The following is a 13401-nucleotide window of genomic DNA, read 5'->3' on the forward strand; positions in this document are numbered from 1 at the left end:
CAGTATTCACAAGTTTATTGCAGACTATTCCAGAACAATCGATTAGATGGCAAATATTTGCTAACTAATCTGAGTATAAATGTTTAGTAGCTTCACGCCTTAAAAAGACACACGAGCCCTTATTGTTACAGCCATCACATTTGTACAAAAGTCTAGTTCATCTACTAAAATTGACTTTCAAAAAATGCTTCATGTGCTTTATCCCATAAGAATCATAAAAAAAGTCACCTATGTAATTTCAAAAGGCATTCTGACATATTTGAACACGTCTTAATGCGTGTTCAAATGTGTCCTATAGGTTTCAAACAAAATTGACACGGGACTAATTTCACAGTTTATAAAAAGTTTTCCCAGCATTTAAGCTTCATTACATGCAGAAAATGTTGTAAACCATGAAGTCTTAACAGTATAAAGTCTGGCTTGCACTCCCCTGACTGTTGGACATTACTGTGGGAGCCTGGCAGACGATAAACCTTCAGTCTTATCTTTGTCTGTTTCAGTTTATGTCCCAAGGCCTTGTTTAGATGCATGAAAGCCTTCAGGCCTTAACAGCATCCTGTCGTTGTACAAACGTGGGTAAACGTTGACTCACAAGTCTTAAGCTGACCACATGAGAAAAAGCACCGTGAATAGCTGAGCATAGTTCAGCTACTATATATTCCTGATGTGGAGTGAGGAAACTGGGTTGTTGATTTACCTGAATGCCAGCCTTGTTTGTGCCTGTGAGTTTGGTCGTTGGTCTTTGCATAGAGCTCCTTATAGAAGCGTACACAACAGCCCATAGAGATGCATCGGCTTTAAAGAATAGTTGGAGGTTTGTTTGTTTCTGACGGACTTGCTCAACTGAGGCTTGATAGCTGTTGCAGCTCTGACTTCAGCACAGTATCTTGGCACGTCTCCTCCTCGGTCAACGTCATGCTGTGGAAGGAGAAAGTGACGTGAAAACACACGGCAGTAGAACACACAACCACCGATTGAGTCAAATATACTGTATAAGTTAAAGAAAGAATAAACAGAATACAGAAATCTTGTGTGAGTTCAATAAGTGTAAAGCTACGACTGAGTAACCTTGATGTGGCTGAATCTTCTCATGAGAAGTGTCTGTGTGTGCGGCTGACCGTCAAAATACAGACTCATGGTCGAGACACAACGTTTAAACTCAAATTAAAATGACTGTCACGGCTGTAGCGTTTGTTTTCATTAACAAGTGGTTGAAAATAAATATCCAGATTATATAATCTAATTACTTACAATGATCACGACTTTGACCTCAAGTTGTTTTGCAATATAATAATAAATGTCAGGGCCATATAATACCATTCAACGTCAAATAGAGGGCATGGGTTGAAAAACATGTTTGAATATAAAACAAGCATGATACATGATTGCAAACATCTGCAGTAGTTCCAGAAAATCCCAAACTATTGATTTATAAATGTCTTTTATATATATATATATATATACAGTATATATGACAGTAATTACATGCTCTGCATGAAGCCTGTGCACAAGCTTTATTTAGTACAAATGTTTTGTACTAACCCTATTTAGCTGACAATAGCAAATGTTAAAATGATTAATATCTTAAGGTCTCAACACTTGACATATTTCTTGCACACTGAAAAATTAATCCGACAACAGCAGTTCAACACAACTCATGTTATCAACTTCACTAGTTGCATCTGTTTTCTGCTAGTGATTTTTAGTTTAAGCTTACTAGTACTTTACTACTTAACCCCTGTGTGACCTCTGGGTCAACGTGACCTGGTGGCCCAAAAAACACTCACAAGGGATACCTCAAATGCATTGGTTTTTGGGCCACCGGGTCATCTTGACCCAGAGACTGCACAAGGGTTAACTAATAGATGTCAAACTTTGGCATGCAGGCCAAATAGGGTACACTGTTTAATTTTATTTTGCCGTGTGGACAGTACAACTATATTGCAAATCCTTCATACATCATCATGTCGCGGTGGATAGGATCGTTCAGGCAGGAAATCCGTGATGAAAGTAAAGTTTATCCGGCCAATTTTCAAAATGAATCGGATTAAAATTCTGCCTAGAACTCAGAGTAGATCAGGGTGTAGCAAACTGGTCTGCAATTGAAGTCGCACTTTTTCTTGATACTCCAATGCGTGGGTTTGAATGGTGGCACATACATTGGATAATGTAATTATTATTAGTCAATTGATTTAATATTGTTGTTTTATTTTAAATTGTACTTTATCCATGTGGAAGATATTGTTGCAAAAATATTAAAGGCAGGCTGCATATAAAGAAAGATGCTAATGATTTTTATAAAAAAAAAGAAAAAAAAAAAGTAGGTCTCTACAACTTTCCACACACTGAAGTCCTAAATCATGGAACATTTCAACTCTAGTCTAGAGCCAAGTTGGGAAAAGCTCTTGTTAATTTTAAAAATGACTTTTAACCTTTTGACCTGTTTTAACTGCTGTAGCACTTTCAGGTCTTGTATGACGAAAAGTACAAAATAAATAAAATGTATTATTATTAAGTACCTTGTGTTCCAGTTCTCAGCTTCCTCCACTGTGTCAGGAAGTGGTTTCCCTGCAGTTTCGGGCAGCGCTGTGGCCAAAACAGCTCCAACCAGCGGGGACAAACCGAAGATAACCAGCGGAACGGCAGGGTTGTTTTCATGACGCATGTTGATGATGGGGGCCAACACCCCTCCCATCCGGGCGAACATGCCGGACGTACCAATACCTGTTTGTCTGAGAGAGCGCAGTGACTTAACGAAGGTTCTGGAGCAGAACTGAAGCTCCTGCACAAATGTAAAGAGGGATGTTGTACCTTAACACTGTGGGGAAAATCTCCGCTGTGTACACGTAGATGACGGCGAAGGAGGCTGTGATACCAAACTTTCCAACCATCGCAAGAGTGGTGAGGACATTGGGATATTCTGGAGGAATAGACGTGAGAGAGCTGCTGTCATGAGTTCCATCATAAAGACCTCGTCTGACTTGAATCCACTGTTTCAGGACTGAGACTGGTCAGTAACCGTAGAGCTTCTTTATCTTACTACCTTCAGGTACAACCAGCATGAGCAGACAGGCGAATCCTCCGACAGCCATGAAGCCGCTCTGTGAGAACCGTCGACTCCACGGCAGGACGAGAAGCACCAAAGTCCGAGCCGGAATCTCCACCAATCCAAAGATAAACTGGGTCAGATAGAGGTTGGGGCCCATGCGAGACGCCCCCAGCGAGAGTCCGTAGTACACCAGCACGTTCACGAACCTGAGACGCAGGCACAGATCGTGGAGTGATGTCATGATGTCACGAGAGGGAGAATGGATAACATACCACAGGTAGAACAAGATGATACTCCGCTTTCTCATCTGAGGTGTCCTGATCAGATCCAGCACAGAGTGGTTCTGCTTCTGTCCCACGACATTCTCGCACTTCTCCACCTGATGTGCACACAAACAGTTTCACCAACAAATCTTTTCAAAAGGTGTTTCCTGTCAACAAATCTCAAAGGACGATCTGTATCGTTAACTTTAGCTGGAGCTCCTAGCAAAGGTAATTTCAGCCAAACACTACATTTTCAGAAAGCAAAAAAAACGTTCACGTGTTCTTTCATAGTGTCAGCTGTAGTGATGAGCTCACTGAGGGGGAGCGAGACAAACGGAGTAATGTAGTGTCATTAAAGGCTTTTTATTAATAAAAGATAATTGGTTAAATTGGGTTTGTTTTAATTAGCAGGTTAGTTTGGCACCATTGTTTCATGTCACTGAGCACTTATAACCATGTTGCAGTGAAAAGTGCCTCCAGGCTGCTCAGACCTACCACAGCAGCCAAAAAAAAGGCCACATGAAATGTGTTATTTGAAATATGTAAACTAGTATGAGGTTTTGATTTTTCCTCCCAGTTAATAATTACATAAACTTATATTTTACCTCGATAAAGGTTGGAAAAGCATATTGTATTTTTTTTTTTTTTTTAGCAATATTTGCCTGTATGTTTTTCATTCATAAAAGGGTTTACTCAAATATACCTGTAAGAAAGGTGCATTTTAACTTGTGCAGAAAGAATTTTAAAAGCAGCTTCCTGCAGAGACTACAAATTTTACTACTACTATTACTTGCCTACTAGTTTGGAAGACTGTCTGTTCTTTTTAATTAGGGTGACCATTAGGCGTCGCGGAATAGCTGCCTTTGTGCTTGGTTCTGTTTGTCTGTTGCTTATTTTGCGTGTTATCTTATTTCATTATTTTATTCTTTACTGTCACCACAAAAGGAGTAATTCATATTCTGTTTAGCTAAAAAAGACACTTAACCAGGCCTCTTGGAATACAAAGTTGTGTTTATAAACCATATGTTCATATAATATATGTTCATTTATCTAAAGCATTTCAAGAGAAAATTACTTACTCATGTAGTACATTCTTTAGAATAAATATAATATAAAAGAAAAAGAGAGAGTATTCTTTGCTTTGCGACACAACAACGCGACTATTGTAACCTAGAAAAATGACAATGCCGTATTGGTGAGAGACCCCCCCAAAGCCAAAGTTAATTCGGACAGGAAATAATTGATGAAATTAAAGTGCAAACAATGAATTTACAAAATGAAAAATTTGCAGATGTCAAATCACTTTTGATTTACAGCATTCCTTCATAAATGACGCGTTCACCATCACATCATGATGACAACATGACTCAATACAAAAACCTTATGGCGGCCGATTGGTTGATTTAATAACTCGTAGTAAGTAAGTAAGTAAGTAAGTAATGTTTATTTATATAGCACTTTTCGAGACCAGGGTCACAAAGCACTTAAACAATCAAAACAATACTCAAAAAAGTACATACTTTAAAGATCAAGATAATACTGAGAACAACACAGGAGTTCGAGAAATTCAAGGAAAAGCCTGAACAAATAGAAACGTCTTAAGATGTTTCTTAAAGGAGTCAGTAGACCACCTAACCTTCAAAAACATGGCTTCCATGACTGTGTCAATAATGTAGTGTCATTAAAGTTTAAATTGTAACAATTAATTTTAATTTGAAAATATTTTTGATTAGGTGAACTGATGCATCTGACGCCTCATCATTCTTTCTTTGGAAAGATTAACTTTGGGGGGGGGGGGGGGGGGGGGCATTGTCCCGCAGCAACAGAGCGGTACTCGCCTGTACAGAAGGAGGTAGATCTCGGCCGTTAACCAAGGCCGCCTTGCGGAGGAGCGCGATGGCTTCCTCCTTCCTGTCGTTGGCCAGTAACCACCTTGCAGAGTGGGGGAGCACCCTGAGAGAGGGATAGTGAGAGCGAATGAGAGATTTGAGGACAGATACAAGGAGAAGATCACTCACCAGACATAGAAGATCAACAGGAAACCTGGGGCTGATATGGCCAACTGAAGCTTCCTCCAGTCACGTATGAGATATGCAACACCCGCCAGCAGCATGTAGCCAAAGCCAAACGCGTAGTCGGTGGTGATGCCGGCAAGCATGCGTCTCTTGGTGCAAGTCCACTCGGTGCCTGGAGGGAAAGTGCGGGAAGTGTGGAGGAGAAGGAAAGAAGGACAGGAAACGTGGGGAAAGGATCAAATCAAGATGTTGGTGGAGGAAAGACATGCAGAGGATTTGTGTTATAAGTAAGTAAGTCATTTTTATTTGTATAGTGCTTTTCCAGACCAGGGTCACAAAGCACTTAAACAATCAAAACAATATTCAATAAAGTATATATTTTAAAGATCAAGATAATACTGATAACACAACAGGAGTTCCAGAAAATCAGTGAAAAGCCTGAACAAATAGAAACGTCTTAAGATGTTTCTTAAAGGAGTCAGTAGATCCATCAAGCGCAAAGAGAGGGGAAGATTGTTCCAAAGCTTAAGTTATGGGTTTTAGTAAATAAGATGGGACACGGGACCCTTTGAAATAAACGGTTATGATTGTCGTCTAGATTTAAGTATTTTCTTAAAGTCAGGTGATCGACCTGCTTGGACAAGTGAGGCTCAGACCAGATAATTATTCATCTATTGTTGTGTTCTACCAATAATGGCTTGTTCAGACTTGGTTAAATGTGGATAAGATGTGGAAGACTTGAGTCTAATCCCTGGTCGGAATGTCACCCTGCAGGGAGAGAAGAGGAGTCCAGCTCAAATCAACACACAGCAGGGGGGCTCCGAAACCAATTTCCTCAGGAGAGAACAAAGACCAAGCTTGTAAAATGTGTTGCAAAATTTGTTTGTCAAAAATACAAAAATCTCTGCTGTTGAGCTTTTTTTGTCAAGACCTTCATCGCTCAGTCAGAGTAGTTGATGGGTTTTCTCCTTTAAACTGGCACGAATGTTCCCTTCCAAGTATTTAACAACGACTGCTCAGTTTTCTCATCTCCCCAACGAAAATATCACACAAGCTCTCTGAGCTACTGTATCAGGTCTGCATCATCTTTGCCAAATCATCAGGATGGACCGTTTCACCAGTCAGTATATTTTTAATAAATCTTAAGGTAACAAAATATATTATTCACATAAAATAATTGATGTTTAAAAAGCTTCAAGAATGTGAGGCACTCCTCTAGACACCAATTCTAGCTGTTGCTAAGACTATAGCGCTCAAATGATTTTCCATATTTACATGTCCAGTGTTCTAATGCGTTTGTGAGAGATGTCCATTGAAACACTCTTCCCCGGACTTATTGTATATCTGCTGTCTTACCAATTTCCTTTCCATTACCTCTCTCAGGATGACTGTTAAATCATGAACAGAAATCATAAAAGCTTAAATAGATCTTGGACTCCATTGTACTCAGTATGTGTCTGTTTGTACAAAACTCTTTCATTGAAATATTTACATCAGAAAATTATCTTAAGCCCCGCCAACTGGATATTAAATCTTGTTTACCATAACCACACCAACTCTGCTGTGATAAGTCAATCCTCAGGGTTTGACACCACGCGTCATCAATTTCGGAAGTCTCCACTTCCAATGGACTCGTTGAATAAACAAAGCAGTATGTGGTTAGTTGGCTGGAGGAGGACTGAAGCCATTATAACATCATAATACTATACATACATATAGGACTCTCGTTCGCTGAGATTTCAAATGGCGGAGAATAAAAAAAAAGAAAAGTAATAACTTCAAAACATGTTCATGATAAAGGACTAACTGCATCTTGGAGAGGAAGATTAAAGTAAGCCAGAGGAGGTAGGTTTCTATATTAGTTGCCCTTTTAAATAACAAAAATGGATCCAAATAAAACATTAAAACAGACCATCTCTCTTCCTTAGCCCAGGTATTTATCCTCCTCATTGGTCCATTTATCAAACACCATATTCCAATGTATTCCAAGAATCACATCGGATCAATTACTACAATGATTTAGGGTTGCCACATTATTTAACATCCATTTCTAACATTCCTGTCCGACATTCCCCCAGAATCAACTAACCGCCAAAGAAATGCAATTTCTAGAAGTTCAGATTTATAACTCAGATTGCTCCAGTTTATATATAAAAAAAAACACAAAGAAATCCATGTAAATGCCACAAAACCAATTCTATTTTTCATGTCATTGCATGCTTCCTTGATGGATTGCGTTCTACTTTTCTTGTTGTGACACAAGTCATATGGCAGGTATTTTAGTACAGTATGTCCGTGTAGGTTCTTTTCATCCAGGTCATGGTTATCCAGAGAGTTCCAAGGCTAGGTAACTGGACTAAGTAGAGTCCATTCACTCACTTTGGAACTCTCTGGATTTACAAACCTATAGTAGATGTTTTGCATCGGCCAACATCTTTGTGTTGCAGCTTTTGACTAAAAAAGATGGGATACTTACAATACTGTGTGTGTTCATCAGCTTCAATATAAGATATTGGTTATTTTATCTACGTACATGTATTTATTAACATTATTTGATGACAAAACATCTAGACTCAGATGACAGTTCTTTCTGGAATAAGTACCTAGTACAAAGGCGTTGATGATGATTCCAGATATGGTCATTCCCACAACAAACCGCAGCATGATGTAGACTGTAAAGCTGGGAGCGAAGGCCACGGCAACACCGAACAAAGTCTGAAGTGCGATCGAAAGGAGAAGCACAAATCTCCGTCCATATCTGCCAGGAAAAGATAAAGAAATCGTGGTTGTAGTATTACAATGTTTGGCCAATTGAAAAACAATTTACAATATCAGTTTAGACAGACTTTGACTTAAGCCTTTGCTATATTTGGGTCAAGTGCCTCATCTGTTGTCAACCAGACACCCTGATTTCCAACTGAGTCTGACCATGAAGCCTTGCTTTGATACTTTGAGGCACATCCATAGGAACTTTGGCTGGAACATTGATGTATACCATGGTGGACTCATGCTGTGCCAAATTCTTCACTGACAGTCCCATAATCCCTTTCCCAAAAGTATCAAGTGACTCACTCACTATGCTGTGCGTGCAAACGTTTGTGTATAACTCAACTATGAACTCAAGCCTACAGTTAAACACTTTCTAAAATTGGTCTGAGGCAGATAAATAACTCGTCAGCAGTGACTGTGTTGAAAAGCCTTCACATTAGTGAGAGGTCTCATCCAACATGTAGGGTCTTCGGAATAGAATTCGGCGGCTCACCTGTCAGCCATCGCACCGAGCACCACGGAGCCGACCAGCAGACCGGCCATGTAGACGGAGGAGCCGAGACTGTTCAGGCTCGCTCTGTCACACACCAGGTCCCACTGTTGAAGTCCTAGACGTTAATGTACGTGTAATAGTTGCGACAATTTGAACTCATATGATTTGGGTAGGAAAACTATTCAAGTTATTGCATGTGTCATGTGTACAGATTTAACGTCAAAGTACAACACAAGGTACAAAGTAAAACCCTAATACACTAAAGTTCAATTCATTAAAAATAAAACTTGCTTTTCTAAAGTTAAACTAACAGGAACTAAATTGACGTATTCAAGTATTCAAGTAACCTATTTGCAAACGTAAGAGTGACTTCCTGGTTTGTATGCATGGATTAGAAACTGATATCTATAGCAGATTGTGTTTGTTCTATGGCCAGACTGATTGACTGGGTTAGAAAAGTCACTAGGGATGATGATTTTGATGATGATATAGTCATTTGTGCATAGAGCAAAGCTGGAGGTAGAATACATGCGTGTAAAAAAGAGAACCAGTCAAGATTCTAATCAGATCAGTGATGCAGAATTATTCAAAGACAGAAAAAAAAACACAGTAATCAAAGTATGTGAAGAAGAAAGTGCGGCTAGGGTGGCAAAGTTAAATGTGACCACAGGTAAGGTCAGGTAAGATTGTGAGTTAGTTTGGGAGACAATTCTGAAATAACTTAAGACTATATTATTTTGGATGTAAAATGATATTCCTGTAATACATATAATTACATTATCCATTCTAAAATAATTACCAATGAGGGAGGCAAGTAGAAAGAAAACAAAAGAAAATGGTTATTGAATCAGAAACATATTTTTAACAGGCCCATAGGCTAGTCCTTTTGTGGGCTACTTGGTGCCCGTGGACATTACACTAGTGACCCCAAGTGATACCTGCCACGATATACAGTATATTTTTAATTTTGAGTGACCAGGAGTCAAACATGAGTATATCAGAAGAAGAGCTTAAGTGGAGAAGTTTGGTGACACGATTAGAGAGAAAAGATTAAGGAAATAAAGACTGGTTGGAAATGGATCTACCCGGTGAGAGACAGTGAATAATATGGCACAGAGGTTGGATTTAATTTCCATGGTAATAAATAGAAATTGTGGATCTTACAATTGGTGCATTGGTTAAGCCATCATAACAAGAATCTCTTTCCACTGATTAGAGCATAAGTTATACTATTTAACAAAACAAAATAAAAACATTTTGTTTGTTGTTAAAATCCTTTCCTAATAACATCTGGATAGCCTCTCTGCAACATGTGTCAAACTTAGGCCTTTTTTAAATACCAGTTCAATACTATTTAGATTACCCACAATGCATGTGGATATAAAAAATGACACAATACCTTTTAACAGGATAAAGCAGTAGAGATTATGAATTGATGGAGCAGATCTTTGGCAAATCATTTTCTTGGATTGAGCCTTTGACAATACAATAAATATCTGTTTTTTTAGAGGCTAAAAAATTAGCTTCAGGACTCTGGAATGTCTTGTTCTCCAAAGTCAAGTGTATTGGTCAACAGTTTTGATCTGTATTTCCTGTTCCACAACATGGTCTTGAAGCATAATGAAACTCTGGGTAGGGCGTGTTTGAGTTTCAGATGGGTGAGAGAGAGTTGGCCTGAATTATATCCTGTGACAACTATATACTAATACTGTTCAACTACTGTATATACTAGTGCGAATTTAAATGAATTTTTGCCTGACCTCTGTCACCGTGGTGCTCTGAAAAGTCTCCTCGCTGTACACCCATTGGCTGCATGGAAGAACCTCGGTGTCGTTGTCTTGCAGTCGGACTTTGACAGACATGCACTGAAACTCTTGGACGCTGAGGTTCTGACTGAGTCCCACAGAGGACCAAGACAGTTTCCCTGCGACAGAGCTGGAGTTCTCCTGGCAGCGATGCGGCGGCGTGGCTCCGGTAAACACGCTCGCCATCATGTGGAAAGCGAGGAGGATTTGGGGTAAACAGATCCATACGTATAGAATCTTTTGGTACTTGCCAAATCCGCCAATGGCATCGAGAATCTGGTCGAAATTCATGTCGATGAGCAACTAGGTGGACTTGACCGAGGAAGGTGTAAATTGCTGAAGACGGTATTGAAGTGATGCTGGAGGTAAACACCATACATCAAACCCTATTTGTCGCCTAGGAAAACATGTCGCTCCTGAACTGTCTTGAACTGCACGCTTCCTTCACAAACAGACAGTAAACATGAAGCAAAAAGCGCAAACTTTCTAAATATCTGAAGAAAAGCAGAAGCTTTTAAAGTCAATTCCTATTTGCAGCCAGTAGACAATGGACCACAATGTTGTGGAAAAAATAAAAATAAAAAAAAGCACTTAAAATAAATTATTCCACGTTTTAAGCGTCCTGACTTGATCCCGACCCTTCCTCCAACATGTGGTCTTGTCCACGGCGTCCAGTCAAATCGCAGCTGTTTGTTTTGGACACACTCCTTTAGTCCTGGCACGCAGACGCATCAGCAGCCCAAACACCCCTGTCTCTCACAAACATTCCTTTAAACGTCGAAAAGTGACGCGAAATCCTCATGGGGGTCCTGTCCGGCAACTGTGTCCAATCTTACGAAGGCAAACGTGTGATGAGACTTCAGGGGCAGGGCCACAGCATCATTACAAAATCTTGTATGTGACGCGCACCCCAGTTTTTTTTTGTTTACAGTCGGTTGCTATAAATATCCTTTCGTTTTGTAAGATTGCTCGCTACGCTAAATGTATACCTGGTGTTTTATAAATATGTTGTATTCATGTTTTTATGTTGGAGCAAAAAGAAAAATATACGACATGCGCTCGCAAAAAAAGACAATTATGTTTACAGGCGCTCTCTGCTGCCACCTGCTGACGATTTTTATGTTGCATCTAATTGTTTTTTGTTAAACAGAACAGTAAGAAAGGGAGTGTGTTTGTTTTTAATTACTCTCTCATTATATAATGCTTGTGAAATACTTAAGCTATGTAATATTGTGGGGGAAACAACTTATATAATGCACATCAATAACAAAACAATAATAATGTTTTGTTATAAAATGACTGTTGTATATTAAACAAACTTAATATGCGTGTAAAAACATCACCACACCTGCACAAACAAGAATTCCAGAAAATACAGATATTTCTTCTTTAAAAAAAGTAAAAAAAGAATGGCAAATGTTCTTTTGTTCATCTGAAGTCATACTATACAGCTACACAATTGGTATTTATATAGCGCTTTTCCAGACCAGGGTCACAAAGCGCTATATAAATACAAATTACTTACTTACTTACATACAAATAAATATGTTTGAGAGATTACAAACCGAGTTATTCTTTCATTGCTTCTCTTTTGTCAAACGGGACCGCGCAAAATAACAATATATTTAGTTCAGTTCATATAAAATATTATATTGAAAACGAAAAGCGATTGTCTAAGCATTGTTTAAATAAAGTTATTTTTGCAATTGCTTTACGACGGACTGGAGGATTCTCGTATGTTGGTTTCATCTGCATGTGATGCTCATGTGTCCTGTTATCTAGTAATCCAGTCGGTGTAGTTGCAGTAACTTCTGTTTATTATCCGAGCGCTCAGGTGGTACACGCACGCACTTTGACCCAGACTGAACTGTGTGGCCCCTGACGTCACTTCCGTGTAATTGGCAACGGACATTCAACAGATTCACAATTCATCACAAAAGGTTTTATATTATTCCAGACCCTAAATCCTTATCATATAAACAAAACCGCAGTCATTATATATAACAAAAGAAAAAAGAGTACTCGAGAAATATTTTGAAGATTCCTTATTTTCTGCTACTTCAGCTTCTAGTCCAACTGCTCCACTCGTCTGAAACAACTTCCTTTCTGGATTTACGTTCCGTCTGAAATTACCGGCTGCAGATGGACCCTCCTCATTGCTCTATGGGATATCGTCAAAACAGTTACTTCTATTCAGGAAGTGCTCAAAAAATGGAGAATCCTTCTTTAAACTAAAAGCTCGCCCCGTAGTTGTTTAATCAAATTAATGAATCAAAGTTGTTTAATTTAAATCCTCGTCGCATTAAAATATATATAAGGCTAGTTTATGTATGTTTTCACTATAAGAACTATTTCTATAGGAAATTAATATCGGGTTATAATGATGCCCATTGTGACCAGGAGGACAGCTTTTATTTTGAAATACCACGAGGGGAAGTCGTGATTTTTTTCATCGCCACTGATGTGTTTGAGACTCCAGAGCTGCTGAATGAAGGAGATGGACGCCGAGCTATGAGGCGACTTTTAAAAATCCCAGATGAAACATCCACGCTAGGAGCCTTCAGGGTTCAATACCGGTCAGCTGCCCTGGCGTGACATCACTCTGACCGCTACCTTCATCACCCTCTTCATCATCATCATCCTCACAGAGGACACCAGCAGGCTGTCGTCTCTGAGGCGCGTTTGGATGTGTGACACCCGGAAACGGATCCTGGGGCGCTGTCGAGAGTGAGTACGTGACCCCCCTTCTCGTCGGTTTCTGAGGGTCAAGCGTCATGTCAGGAGGGTCAAGCCGCTGACACAGTGAGGAGGACACCGCTGTCGGTTGCGCTGCATCCACCGCCATGACGTCATGAGAGAGGCGACGCCACACCCTCACGTCGCGTACTTGTGATAACAAAACGGTATTATGATGTTTCGGAAACTCTTATTCTGACTGTAGTCTTACTAGATGGTTTCTTAGAGAGACCAGCTCCTTTTCTTTTAAATGTTCGGGTCACAAGAGGAC

At 39.5% G+C, this 13401-nt stretch overlaps 1 protein-coding gene across 1 annotated transcript; it reads right to left on the bottom strand.

Annotated features, from left to right (window-relative positions):
* Positions 1–11188, bottom strand: LOC148084422 (organic cation transporter protein). The gene is made up of 10 exons (XM_087787484.1): positions 10350–11188; positions 8590–8693; positions 7931–8085; positions 5331–5499; positions 5151–5265; positions 3322–3428; positions 3044–3255; positions 2812–2920; positions 2520–2732; positions 1–918 (listed from the first exon to the last, which is right to left on the bottom strand). The coding sequence occupies exons 1-10, from the start codon at positions 10683–10685 to the stop codon at positions 840–842; spliced, it is 1599 nt and encodes a 532-aa protein (XP_087643610.1). The 5' UTR covers positions 10686–11188; the 3' UTR covers positions 1–839.
* Between the last annotated feature and the right edge of the window lie 2213 nt (positions 11189–13401).

This window comes from Callionymus lyra, chromosome 3 (genome assembly GCF_982586985.1).
Source record: "Callionymus lyra chromosome 3, fCalLyr1.hap1.1, whole genome shotgun sequence".
Classification (NCBI taxonomy): domain Eukaryota; kingdom Metazoa; phylum Chordata; class Actinopteri; order Syngnathiformes; family Callionymidae; genus Callionymus; species Callionymus lyra.

Bases quoted from the DNA above. Each gene is read 5' to 3' on its own strand.
- LOC148084422 (XM_087787484.1), bottom strand. From the start codon at position 10,685: ATGAATTTCGACCAGATTCTCGATGCCATTGGCGGATTTGGCAAGTAC. The intron at 8,086-8,589 runs GTGAGCCGCCGA...TTTTCCTGGCAG, and splicing joins CTCGGTGCGATGGCTGACAG to ATATGGACGGAGATTTGTGC. The intron at 2,733-2,811 runs GTACAACATCCC...GCGCTCTCTCAG, and splicing joins ATTTTCCCCACAGTGTTAAG to ACAAACAGGTATTGGTACGT.